Source organism: Castor canadensis, chromosome 2 (genome assembly GCF_047511655.1).
Source record: "Castor canadensis chromosome 2, mCasCan1.hap1v2, whole genome shotgun sequence".
NCBI classification, from domain to species: Eukaryota; Metazoa; Chordata; class Mammalia; order Rodentia; family Castoridae; genus Castor; species Castor canadensis.
The window spans coordinates 160,812,810-160,827,455 of record NC_133387.1 but is presented as its reverse complement, the minus strand read 5'-3'; the positions used below and the strand labels follow the sequence as shown (position 1 = coordinate 160,827,455).

General features: G+C 36.5%; 1 protein-coding gene across 22 annotated transcripts in view; it reads right to left on the bottom strand.

Annotated features, from left to right (window-relative positions):
- The window catches only part of Map2k5 (mitogen-activated protein kinase kinase 5), a 252,617-nt gene that overhangs the window by 167,230 nt on the left and 70,741 nt on the right, over positions 1-14,646 (bottom strand). For 19 of the 22 annotated variants that reach the window (XR_012445525.1, XR_012445528.1, XR_012445526.1 and 16 more), the window contains one exon: positions 9,916-9,955. Coding sequence is in view for 14 of the 22 variants with exons in the window: in XM_074066289.1 (XP_073922390.1) it covers positions 9,916-9,955 (40 nt within the window). In the remaining 8 variants the exon portion in view is untranslated. Of the gene's footprint in view, positions 1-1,267; positions 1,478-9,915; positions 9,956-14,646 lie in introns of those variants that run through there. The other 3 variants (XM_074066296.1, XM_074066297.1, XM_074066298.1) reach the window with 1 other exon arrangement.

The window sequence follows — 14,646 nt, the reverse complement described above, 5'->3', positions numbered from 1 at the left end:
TAGAACAATGGGTTGGGCCTACATCTTATATTTTTAAAGAGTGATTTCTAACCCACAAAGAACCACTTATTTAAGATCTCAAAAATGACATTTATGCAGCACTAAGAAACATGACTCCAGAAGAGCCACCTCTAGGCCATCAAACTAGAAATGACAGGACTGCACATGGCTGGCCAAGACCTTGGAATTAACCCTAAACTACTGACACTGAGTCATTCCCTTGACCAAAAACCTGAATTTGAGTTCCCAGAATAAAGGTAAAACTCTAGCTTGACATTTAAGAAGTTCTGCCACAGCCTACTTTGATTTGTTATCGTAACTCCTTCTCCCACCACTCCCACCATAACCCACTTCTGTGAACGCAGATGGTTTTTCCTGGTCCACACAACATGCGCTGTGCCTTCCTATACATCCAGTCTTTGGTCTTGCAGTCCCATGTGCTTCCTTGCTCCACTCCACAGTTGTTGGTTTTAAAAACCTATTTGACCTTTAGGACCCAGCTTGAATTGATTATCACCTCCCACAATGCACCCAGAAGCCCTTTACCAGAATTTATCTCTAGCTCTGACCCTAATATTTCATTTTAAGAAATATTCTTAAATATTTCTTACAGCAGCACTCGTCAAATCATGTGGTATGGGATTTAATTAAAGTGCTCCTTATAACCATAATCCTCTAAAGAACTTGTTTCTAGACACACAGGAAATGGATCACTTGATTTCTACAACTAAATTTAAAACCAAAGCCATGAACACCAAAACAAACAAACTGGCCTGAAATAGAGTGAGGGGTATTGTAACTGTGAAGCTAATCCATTGTGCTCTAGAGAACTGGTTTGGATCACTCTCGATATTTACTATAGTCCAGAAGGGTGGATAGATTCTGTAATGGTGGAAAAGCGAATAAAGTCATTTCTGGAGCTTGTGAGGAAAGTAAAATCCACATCAACACATTGCACTCAAGTGCTCTCCATTTTCTGGGAGAGCTGGCACTCTGGGTGGAAGGTTAATTTCCTTTCCCCTGAGCATTCTTTCGGTGAGCTTTAAAATGCTAAAAATAAACAAGACCAATTCCCTCCTTGAAGGCAATGGAGAAAAGAATGGCAAGTGCTAATTTTTCTTTTCAAGTACAAGGAAAGTATGCACTGCTCCAGTTTTGTGTTTTGCCCAAACTGCGCCCCACCTCCCAACACTAAAAGCAAACTGCAGAGAATCTGATACGAAGCAGTTCCTGGAGAAAGGGTTAAGTGAGAAACTGAAATACCTGAGTGCATTTCCTCTGCTCTCCACTACACCTCCAGGACAAATAAGGATGAGTTGTCAAGTTAAATACAAGCAGTCAAGTGACTGAATTATAATTTACTCCGCACTCAATTTAAATTAGTGTGAGGCTATTAAAATATACAGTATAAATACGGCAATTCATCACAAGCTGTCATGGATGACTTCATTTATTTGCTGGAGTGGCATACGCTCCACTAAAGGGAAGGAGAACAAAATCACAGGTCAAATTAAGCCGCTATTCTGTTTTAATTCACTTATTTAATCTGTGGCGACATAATTGTCTTTTACAGTATGTACAACTCAGAAAGGAAATTTGGGAGGATTACAGTCAGTATACAAATGATTAATCAAATGGTCCATTTAAATGCTAGTTTAAAAGCAGCAAAAATCCAAAGCAGTCAAAGAATGATAATCAGCACATGCTATGTACATTGCTAAGAAATTTCCTATTACAGACTCTTTTCCCAATTACAAAGCAAACAATACTGAGAAATCTATTAAATCCTCCAAGCATCACTGTTTGAAAGATTTTACAGAATACATTAATGACATTAAAAGGTTCTGCTTGCAAGGTGGCTAACAGTATTTTTATTTGTTTTCTGCTCTACTTATTTGCAATTGTCTTGGCTACCTACACTAAATAAACAAAAAACCTAGCTATAAAGACATTGCATGAGTTACATAAGTCACTATCAAACAGTCATCTTTAACATGTGATTAGTATCCTTTTCAAAATGCTCTCTGAAGCCAAAAATTTTTCTCAATTCCATAGCATAGAATAAAAAATTCAAAGTACTTTTATTTTCCCCAAAATTCAGCTTTCTTTTAAAATATCTAAAATGATCTCTTGCTACATTTGAAGTCTGAAAAGGGAACCATGATATGCTTTTTTATTTTTAAAAAATCTGAAACACTTTTAAATGTATAAAAATTAGAAACATTTTGAGTAGGAATAAAAATTAACAGATTTTCAAGGACTGTCATCTAATTAATCCCACAGACACTGGGACTGACCACTGGACTTGGAAAATTAGATGTCCCTCATCATCCCATGCAGGCACCAGAGCCCTGCAGGTGATTCCACTTAGACAAGGACAGTGATTTGCTGCATTTCACAATCCCTCTGTGACACCAGGCAGTCCCATTTCAAAGCTGGGGTCAGTAAGAGGTTCAAGTGACATGCTTGAAGTCACACAAAAGTCAGGAGAGGGTCAGGAAAAGATCAAATGTACTTCTAACTCTTAACCTTCCATTTTATGTTTTAATGTAAAAAAAAAAAAAAAAGCTAAGAAATATTCTGGGTGAAAGCAATGGTCCATACAAAGAACACTATGGAATATTTTATATGTGAACTGAACCTGCTTTTAAGATGTTACTTCAAAAGATGAATGAATGAACTAAACAACAAACAAAAGAATAAAAATGTATTCAACCAGTCAGTCAATCTATAAATCATGTGGTTCTCGGTCCTATATGTAAGGCTCTGAAGGATTCACTAAAGGAGAAAATAGGTATGATTTGCTCACCACTAACAAAGATATTTCAACACAACAGAGAATGTACATGTATCCTAACACCAAAATGCAAGATGGTATGTGCTAATACCTTATAATAGTCACACACACAATTCCAGGAAGATGAGTGACAAATAAACCATATGTGAGAGGGTTTATCCAGAAATGTCCAATGTAGGAGCAGACCCTTGCAAGGTGTTAAGGATTTTGATGGGTGGAGATACAGGTGAAAGCATTCTAATTAGAGAGCAATACACAAATCAAAGTGCTAAAATGAGAACACACCCAGGTTCAGATGAGGCACCTAGTTCAAGTTAAAAGAAGTACAGGATTTAGACATGTAGACACCCACAATAAAAGCAGACTGCTGCTATACTACAGAGGATCCTGAAATCATTCCCTAGAGTCTTCAGTTTATTTGAGAAGTAAAGTGAACCTTTAAAAACTTTTGAGAGAGGAACAGATGTGACTGGAATTATACTTTGGGGAACCAAATATTGGGATCTTGGGCAAATTATTTAACTTCTCTGTGCCTCAGGTTCTGCATCTATTAAACGAGGCTCAGTAATAGTAACAAAGGTTGTGGTATTATAAGAAGGAAATACATGTAAAGTACTAAACACAGTACAAATCATAAGCAACTGGCAGCTTCTATATACTGAGAGAACAATTCAGAAACTGGTCAACACATCTGACCAGAGGCAAAAACAAGCATCTGGATTAGACAGGTGACAAGAAAGGAAGATGTACCCAAAACAAACAAAACAACCCACACAAATAAGAAAAAGCAACAGCCACTGGACATTAGCCAATACAGGTGATTCCTAAGAGACTGAAAATAAACAGGATGAGCTCTGTGGTTGTCCGGTTTACTACCTGGAGAGTTTTCAGGTCCCAGCACAAGAAGGAGAACCAGGTGGAGCTCAGCTGTCTCCATAAATTGAGAAGACAGAACATGGAAGTCTGAGGAGGCCAAGGCCACTAAGAGTTGGCTAGCAGAAGACCAGGGGGAGAGAGTTACAAAAATCAGCAGAGGAGAAGCAGACTCTTCAGCAGAGTGATGATCAGCATACGGATGTCAGGAGATCACCTGAATCCAGGGAAAGAACCACCCGAGAGGACCAGAGGAAATAATCTCTACATTCACAATCAGCAGGAAGAGTTTGTGTTCCTACAAGTCAAGATGGAATCAGAATAGCACCCCTCAGCTGAATGGTGAACATTAGTTCCAGACTAATCACTGAGTTGATACTGTCTAATAAAGCTTAAAAGCAAATTTTGAAAGGATCAAATGTGTTCAAGTCACTAAATACTATCTCAGAACAAAACCCAAGAATATAAGAATGCAAAAATATCTAGCCCATATGCCAGGTAACTAGCACCCTATAAAAATTATAATGTACAAAAAAAAGCAAGAAATACAACCCAAAAAGAAGAGAAAAGGAATAGTCAAAACTGATCCAGAAGTAACATATGTAACAGAATAGATAAGACCATTAATTTAGTAATCATAACTATATTCCACACACTCAAGAAGACAGAAGAAAGGCTTCTACCAATCAAGTAGAGATATGGAAGATGTAGGGAAAAAAAGACCTATTTAAACTTTGAGGGATAAAAAAGAAAATATCTGAAATGAACAATACACTGGACAGGAGCAATAGCACATTAGAAAATACAGAAGAAAAGATCAGTGAACTTGATGACAAAGGGACAGGAACTATCCCATATGAAACATAGAGAAAAGACTGGAACAAACAACACAGCATCATTTTGCTGTGGGGTAACTTCAAGTGACCTAATGCATATGCTATGTGGTCCTGTCTGAGGGTGGGTGTCAGTGGGAGGGGGAGGGCAAAAGGAGAAGGTGAAGGAGAGCAAATATGGTGGATGTTATTTTGTATTGCTATATGAAAATAGAAAAATGAAAGAAACTGTTTTAAGAAGGGGGGAGGAATGAGGTAGAATGATGGAGGGGGTGAATCCAATTAAGGCATATTGTAAGCATGTATGTAAATGTCACAATGTATCCCCTATGTACAACTATTATATGCTAATAATTTTTTAAAAGAAAAAAAAACTCTACCTGAAAAATAAATTAAAGTGAAAAGGGCTGGAGCATGGCTCAAGTGGTAGAGCACTTGCCTGGCAAGCATAAGGCCCTAAATTCAAACCCCAATACCACCAAAAAAAAAAAAGAAAAAAAACAAAACCCATAGATTCACATCATGGGCTAGAAGATAGCTCAGTAGTAGAGCATTTGCCTAGCATGTACAAGGGCCTGGATTCAATGGCCAGCACTACCACAATATAAAAAAGAAAGTAGGAAAGAAAGAAGGAAGGAAAGGAACGAGGGGGAGAGGGGAGGGACAGAGAGAGAGAGAGAGAGAGAAGAAAAAAATTACATCATCATAATCAAATTGCTTAAGACTACAGTAAAGAAAAATATATTAAAAGTACACAGAGAAGAAACCAGTGTTAACATACAGGGGAAGAAAGATAAAAAAATGACAGCAAGCTTCTGGATGGCAAACAAAGCTAACAGTGAAACAAACTCTCTAAAATCTGAAAGAGAAGAGCAGTCAATCTAGAGTCCTATATCTTGTGAAAATAAAAATGCCTTCCAAAAATGAAAATGAAATACATAGCTTCCAATATACAAAAACTAAAAAAGATTCATTACCAAGAGATCTGTACTATAAGAAATGTAAAAGAAAGAAGGTCCTTTAGACAGAAGGAAATTGATACCAGAAGGAAATCTAAATCACACAAAGGAATGAAAAGCACTGGAATTGGTAAATCATGGATAAATATAAAGTACATTTTTTTCTTTCTTTCTTTTGGCAGTGCTGGGGGGTTGAACTCAGGGAACTTACTGTGCAAGTGCTCTACCACTTGAGCTACTGTGCCAGTCCTATTTTTAATTAAAAGATAAATGTCTAAAATAAAAATAGTAACTGCATTTTGGAGTTTATAACATAGAAAGAAGTAAAATGCATGAAAATAACACAAAGGCCAGGACACAGGAAATGAAAGGGTACTGTTACAAGGTTCTCAGACAATAAAGTAGGATAGTTTTATTTACATGGGGAGACTATAATAAGTTAAAAATGTATTGAACTCTAAAGCAACCACTAAAAATGTGGGGAAAGATGGCAGCTATACAGCTAGAACAAATAGAAAAAGAAGAGAAAAATGATAAAATTGAATCCAACTGTATCAATAATCACATGAAATGTAAATTATCCCAATACAATGTTACAAAAGCAGAGATCATCACATCAGACACTAGTCAAAATACAACTGGAGTGGCTATATTAATACCAGACAATGTGGAATTCACAGCAGAGAATATTACTATGGACAAAGAGGGTCACTTCATAATAATAAAGGCACCAATTCATCAAAAGGCATACAACCCTATTTGTACCTAATGATACATCTTTTGAAAACATTAAATAAAAAATGATAGGACTATAAAGAAAAATAGATAAAGGCACAATTATTGCTGGAGATTTCAACACCCCTATCTATCAATTGTTCTAATTGATAGAACAAGTAGAAAAAAATCAGTAAAGACACAAGATAATTGCTGTTTATACAACACCCTCTATGTCCTTTGGACAATACATTGTTTTCATGTGCACAGGGAACATTTACCAAGATGTTCAATATCCTTAGCCACAAAGAGATGCAAACTAAGACAACACTGAGATTTCATCTCACCCCAGTCAGAATGACTATCATCAAGATAACAAACAACAAATGCTGGGGAAATGCAGGGAGAAGGGAGGACCCTTTAATACTATAGGTGGGAATGTAAATCAGTGCTATCACTATGGAAATCAGTGCAGAGTTTAATCAAAAAACTAAAAATGAACCTACCTTATGACCTTGCCATAGCACTCTTGGGCATGTATCTGCGGGAGTGTAAGTCAACATACAAGAAAAATACCTCCACACTGTTTATTGCAGCACTATTCACAATAGCCAAACTATGGAATTAGAGTAGGTGCCCAACAATGAAAGAATACACAGAGAATGTGAGATATATATAGAGATATAGATATATGATGGGATATTAATTAACCTTAAAGAAGAATGAAATTATCATTTGCAGAAAAATGGATACAACTGGAGATCATCATGTTAAGTAAGATAAGCCAAGCTCAGAAACCATGTTTTCACTCATATATAGAATCTAGTTCTAGAAAGATGATGATGATGATGATGAAAATAATAATAGTAATAATAATGGAACATGAGCATAAAGGGGCTGTCTCTGGGTAGGAATCAGCAGAGGGAGAAGGGGAAAGGAGAGGGTACTGGGGAGTGAACGTGATCAAAGTACATTACATTTATATACTGTGTATATACATATGAAAAAACAGCGAAACTCACTCAATACTGTTTGAAAGAGGGAGGAGAAGGAAGGGAGTCAATATAACAGAGCTAGTGAATTTGGTCAAAGTACATTGTATGTATTTACAGAAATATCACAATGAAACCCCTTTGTATAATTAATGTACAGTAATAAAAAAACTGTTAAAAAGTATTTTGAGCCATAAAATAAGCCTTAATAAATTTAAAATAATCCCAATTATAAAAAAAAAGTAAGTTCTTTGACCACAATGGGAATACATTAGAAACTGGTAACAGAAAGATAACTGGAAAATCTCCAAATACTTGGAAACTAAAAAATTAAATAAATAAAAATAAAAAATGTGAGACCCTACCCAAAGAAAGAACTAAAGCAAAAAAGAGTTAGAGCATGGCGCTAAAGTGGTCAGGAATCTGCTAGCAAGCAGGAGGACCTGAATTGGAACCCTGTAACAGCCAATATACTTATAAATAGATACATCTATATCTATCTGTATATATTTCCAGCCTATCTATCTATCTATCTAATACTTTGCAAAAACAGCTATTGGCCCCTTGCCATTCTCAACTAAGTAATTGTGCATAAAAATTTTATTATTAGCCTATGCTTTTGAAATGTGTGAAATTATGAAAAATTTATAATGTAACTTGCAAGACCAAATAATGATAGGTTTTTGGGTAATCTATAGTGGTGCTCCTCTCTCTTGGAATAAATAATCTATATTTGACTGTCCAAAGGAACAAACCAACAACTGAATAGATAGGAAAACAGTGCTCAAGTAGGCAGGAGTGTTCCATTAGTGAACAGGGAGCTCAGGAAGCACATAAAAGGCAATGCAGTGTCAAGCCGGTCCACAGAGCTATGCTGGGTGAGCTCAGGGGAAGACTGGGAGAGAACTGCCTGACAATGCCTACCTTGGGAACTCTCCACACTTCTGTCTCCTTCTGTAAAACGTGGGACTACAACAGATGACCTCTAGGGTTGCTTCCAATTCTATAATTCTGTGGAACTAGTTTGGTTGGAGTATCAAAGAAAGAATCCCAAGAGTGAACACTGTTGTACTACTTCATCACAAGTTATTAAGTTATTAAAACTAAAGTCTAGTCTAAAACTGGACTTCATGATGCCACATAGCATGTTCTAGGTACTATGCTAGGTGTGACATGGAATAGATCTCTGAAATGCACTAGCAGTCAGAAGATCTGAGTCTAAGTTTTAGCTTAACTTTAATAAAAGATATAACAAATGATAACATAATTGCCCTTATGTTTAGTTTCCTTAAGATAAAAGATACAGAAAGAAAAGATAAAAGAAACAGAACTATAAACTATGTAAGTGTCAGGGAAAAACACCAATGTCTTGTTGTGGACAGTACTACAAAGGCAGCCTGGAGATGAACCTTGAAAGGATGGATGGAAAACAGGGATAAGCAAAGGTAGTAGCTTGCATTAAGGCTGCACAGTATAGTAGAGGGTATGAGCTTTAGAGTTGGATGGACATTTTAAATCCTAACCCTTCCTCCTCTAACTTTTTGACCTTGGACAATTCAGCTTTCTGAGTCTCAGTTGCCCTGAATCTAAAATAGAATTTCTGCTGTTTTAAGGATTACAGAGTTATAAAACCCAAAGCATAATACCAGTCATATAGTGATCACTCAAAAAATAAAAGCTTTTATTACTAAAGGGCCAGAACCTGGAAATCAGGGCATGGCAGGAAGTAACAAACTGGTAAAGCAGAGGACATGTGTGTAAAGGCAGGTAGGGACCAATCTGCAGAGGGCCTGACCAATTTGTTAGCTAAGAGCCTAGAGTTGAAAGGGTGGTTCTGTGGGATTAACACTTAAGTTTGCAAAGTGCTCAGTCACAGGTGTGATTCATAACAGTCCATTAGGGAAACCTGAGATATAAAATGATGAGAATATCAAGCACCTACCCATCAGTGCCAGAGATTAAATTCAGCATTACAGACTGGGATCTTGGATTTTGGCACAGATGGCATATAGATTATATACAGGATAGGAACTGAGGAAAACCTTAAGCAATTGTCTACAACATCTCTTAAGTTATTACACACAGCTTGACTATAATGGTAAGCATGGTATTTGGTATTTCATAAGCAAGGCAGACATTGAAAGCTTTTTAATGTACACAGTTGAAGATGGAGGGATTGGGGCAAGACTGTTACAGGGTCAGATCTATGATCTGACTTCTCAAGTCTATGGCAGGGCAAAAGGCACATCAGAGAGGAAAAAGGCTGAAAGTACAGTGATGAAGTTATTTTAAAAGTCCAAGCAGGAGATAATGTGAGTGATCCCCAAGGTGATGGCCATGAGAATGAGAACAGAAAGTGACAAACTGTTGCATTTTGGGAAAAAATTCTAATAGGATATGGGAATTTATAAGCTATGGCAGATAAAGAAAAAGGAAAGCATGACTACTATGCTTGTCCACTGTATGATCAGGAACAGGGTGATACCACTCGACAAGACCACAACTCAACAGAGACCACAACACAGAAGGAAGTGTTCTCTTTTTAAAGAGAAGGACTATAATACACAGAGCTTATAACCAACCACTGGAAGGGATACTTAAAAGATACCAAGATCCAAGGCCACAGTTTCCTTTACCTACCACCTGAACCCTACACTGTTTCATCTCCTCTTTGAGCATGCCTGTACCTCAAGTCAAAAGGGGAAAGGAAAGCAATGAGCATTTCATAAAATGTATTTAGCACTTACCTTTACAGCTAATATTTTCCCACTTGGGACATGATATGCTCTATAGGAAGGGAAAAAAAATAACAAAGTTACTTGAGATCATTAAATAACCTATAAAATGGTTAAGGACATAAATATCAATCCAAACATTTCTGCAGCAATGGGATACATACAAGTTCTTTCAAAGAAAACTAATCATGATGGTAATATACATTTCTATGGAGCTTAATGGTCAACAAAGTGATTCATTACATATTATCTTAAAAAAGGCGAAAGATTTATATGATCTGAAGAGAAACCAGAGTATACATATTATCTTAAAATAACCCTCCAAGGTAATTCTATTATCTTCCTTTAATAGATGAGGACTCTAAAGCATAGAGAAGTTAAGCGATTTGCCATTTGTGAAAGGTATATAGTAGCAGAACTGGACCTCAAACTCATGTTATCTGGTTCTAGATCCCTTATTGCCATCATTGTGTTGTGTGTGTATATAGGGGTCCTGAATAGTCCCCTACTAAGCACTGTACAGAGGTGTGTAAAATAGGGGCTTTCTTTTGCTTGTATTTCTTTCAATTATGTATACAGATAAACTATACCCCTATGTTTCATAAAAATTATCACAAAACAGTTGGGCATCAGTGGCTCATGCCTATAGTCTTAGATTCAGGAGGCAGAGATCAGGAGAATCACAGTTCAAAGCCAGCCCAGGCAAAGAGTTCATGAGACCCTATCTCAAAAATAACCAACACACAAAAACAGGGCTGGTGAAGTGGTTCATGTGGTGAAGTGCCTGCCTAGCAAGTGTGAAGCCTTAATATCAAATCTCAGTACCATTAAAAAAAAAATCATAAAACACAATTAACTATGGTTTACACTATAATTTCACATAAGAAATCATAGTTATGATTTCTTAAGCACATGGCTCATCTTTCCTTAAATAGAGTGATAGGCTCAAAGTATCAGATACAGTTCATCAAGACCTATTTAAAAATGCAAATTAAAACCACACTAAGATTCCACCTCACCCCTGTTAGAATAGCCATCATTAGCAACACCACTAACAACAGGTGTTGGCGAGGATTCGGGGGGAAAAAGGAACCCTCTTACATTGCTGGTGGGAATGTAAACTAGTACAACCACTCTGGAAAAAAATTTGGAGGCTACTTAAAAAGCTAAACATTGATCTACCATTTGATCCAGCAATACCAGTCTTGGGGATATACCCAAAAGACTGTGACACAGGTTACTCCAGAGGCACCTGCACGCCCATGTTTATTGCAGCACTATTCACAATAGCCAAGTTATGGAAACAGCCAAGATGCCCCACCACTGACGAATGGATTAAGAAAATGTGGTATCTATACACAATGGAATTTTATGCAGCCATGAAGAAGAACGGAATGTTATCATTCGCTGGTAAATGGATGGAATTGGAGAACATCATTCTGAGTGAGGTTAGCCTGGCCCAAAAGACCAAATTTGTATGTTCTCCCTCATATGCGGACATTAGATCCAGGGCAAACACAACAAGGGGATTGGACTTTGATCATATGATAAAAGCAAGTGCACATAAGGGAGATATGAGGATAGGTAAGACACCTAAAAAACTAGCTAGCATTTGTTGCCCTCAACTCAGAGAAACTAAAGCAGATACTTTAAAGCAACTGAGGCCAATAGGAGAAGGGGACCAGGAACTAGAGAAAAGGTTAGATCAAGAAGAATTAACCTAGAAGGTAACACACATGCACAGGAAATCAATGCGAGTCAACTCCCTGTATAGCTATCCTTATCTCAACTAGCAAAAACCCTTGGTCTTTCCTATTATTGCTTATACTCTCTCTTCAACAAAATTAAGAGTTAAGGGCAAAATACTTTCTGCCGGGTATGGGGGGGGGGTAAGGGAGGGGGTGGGAGAAGAGGGGAGAAATGACCCAAACATTGTATGCATATATGAATTAAAAAAAAAACAAAAACTGTTTAAATGAAATGTGGCCTTTTACACATATACTCTGGGAACTATATAGTCTGACTTATATTTAAAAAAAAATCAAAACAAACCACGTAACATAAACAAGCAGTGTAAATATGAGCCCACAAAAGTACAAAGAAGCAAATTAGTTTGGAAGAAATAAATTTGCTTTGTAGAGGATTGAACACATCAACTAAGATCAGATTACTCTTCCTTTAAACCTGCAAGTAGTAAGATGGGAATGGGGTAGAGATGGGAGGAAACAGAAGCAAGCACCTTAGGAAATCCTTGTCCTCACTTGCCTAGTTTCAAAATATACTTACCAGGACCCAAAATTGCTCATTTTTTAAAACAAAAATAAAAATTCAATATATATTTCACTATCACCAAAATGGAAACATTACTTTCTGCTGTTTTGGCAAAAAATATTTGTTTGCTTGCTCTGTCAAATTTTTAAAAATGGTTTCCCGAAGAATAATTGATGTGTGATAAAATTCATTTGTTTTAAGGGTATGATTAAATTACTTTTATTAAATTTATAGAGTTCAGCAAACACTAATAAATGTTTTAAGAGTGACTGATTTGCAGAAATGATGCAGTTATTAAAAGCTCACAGGCAAAACTAGGGAAGCATCTGTGTGTGTGTGTATGTTACACACCTGTAATCCTAGCTACTCAGGAGGCAGAGATCAGGAGGATTACAGTTGGAAGCCAGCCCAGGAAAATAGTTCCAAGCCCTATCTCGAAAAATACTTCATGAAAATAGGGCTGCTGGAGTGGCTCAAGGTGAAGGCCCTGAGTTCTAGCTCTAGTACCGCAAAAAAAAAAAAAAAAAAAAAAGGAACTTATTCTGCTTTTCCTACTTGAGTAGACAAAGGTTAAGCCAATTGTGGAAGGTAAACTTAGTTTTTATTATATTAATAAATTGCACAGAAATCCAGGTGCAACTTATTTAAAGGAAAGGCAAAAATTATAAAAATTAGGTGATAATTGTTCACTTTATGAAAGAATTCTTTTATCTATAAAATGTCTAAAGTCAAACAACTTTCTTGAGTGTATGTAAATATTATTTATAACACTTCAATCAATTTAATATTTTCTCATACTTTGTATAAAATGATACACATTTTATAAATGGACTCTGCATTATACTGGTTTTAAAATAAATTACTATTTACTATCTATGTAAATATCAGACTTTTTATAAGGCAAAGCTACATTTCAGGTAACAATTTGATTTATGATACATTCAAATTGATGTAATACACTTATGTGTAAAGATTTATACCATACTTTTCTCAAAGCCTACAGAAAAGTTGTTGTACTAATTTGAAATATGTTTTGAGAAACTTAGTTATAAGATTTAATAACACATTTTTTCCTTTATACCACAGATTCTTTCAACTTCAATTTTTTAAAATACTGTGTATTAGAGTCACTAGCCAAGGAATGAAATAGGAAGACAAATAGTCAAAAGCATACACAAGGATCTGAAAGTTGCAAAAAGAGCAGTGTTGTTACTTTGAATAATAAGCAAAACCTGGACTTCTGAGACCAGCTGCAGCGGTTAGGAAGCGATTAGCAGATAGTCTAATATATATCCCATACTGGACAGTTTGGCAACTTAATTAGCTTGTCAAGAAAGCCAATCTCTTTTCCAAAAGAAAGGTCTCCTATTTCTAAGCGAATTAAAAGGAGGGACTCGATGATTTAATTATGATGCATGCTAATTCATCCATGGAAGTTTGGGTTCGATTTCGAGCAATAAAGATGCTGTGTGGCTTGGTTTACAGTACAATGACAGTACCAATTTAACATTTAATCATCAAGGAGAAGTTTATGACAAACGCAATGCCAGGCATGAGTCAAGAATGTCCCTTAACTTTACAAACTGCATTCTACCTGCAGAAAAGGAATTTGTTTACTTTCAAGGGATCCTGAATCTCAACTGGATAGTGCATCTCAATTGTCTTGACCTTCCTCAACACATAACTGTAAAGTGATTAATGAAGTTTGACTAGAGGCTCTGGTTACACCAAAAGACAACTATACACCTCTGTAATGTTTTAATTAACAGCTAACACTTCCAATTAGTTTATTGTCACAGTAATTACCTGTTCCAAAGAGTGCATGGAGGAAGCATTTTTATGAGATTTTTTTAGTGCTCAATCCTTGAGTGTTCCCTTTTGCTGGTGACCAGCACAGGCCTTCTGGGAATAGTCCCAGCCCTTAAAATTGAGCACACAATATATACACTTTAGGATGGCAAAACTAGTACCCTGGTATAAATTTCTGGATCCAAAAATACCAAAAATACCAGCACAAGAGAACATTTACCATCTCTACTTTGTTTCCTTCCTTTTTTGTGGCAGTGCTAGGAATCTAAGCCAGGCACTCACACATGTTAAGTTACATCCCTAGCCCTCTGACTTTCTTTTTTCCTTTGGAACAATAGGTTCTAGATGACTGAACAAGGAAGTTAGTAGCAACCTTTAATCTTGGTACAAACTCAAGAGTTTAGTGAGCTAGGAGGGAATACAGAAAATTTCTTTTACAGCAGAAACACTCAAAAGCCAGGTTAAATAGCTTGTCCAAGATCACGTGGTCAGTAGCAAACCCAAGACTGCAACTGTGGCAGAAGACACCCATATTAAGACCTAAAGGAAATACGTGATGGTGCTTAAGTTTTCTTAACTCTACTTTAGGGCAAAGAAACACACAATTCAAAAGTACAAAGGTATGGACTTATTTCAGCCAGGCTAAGGACCATCACACCCAAA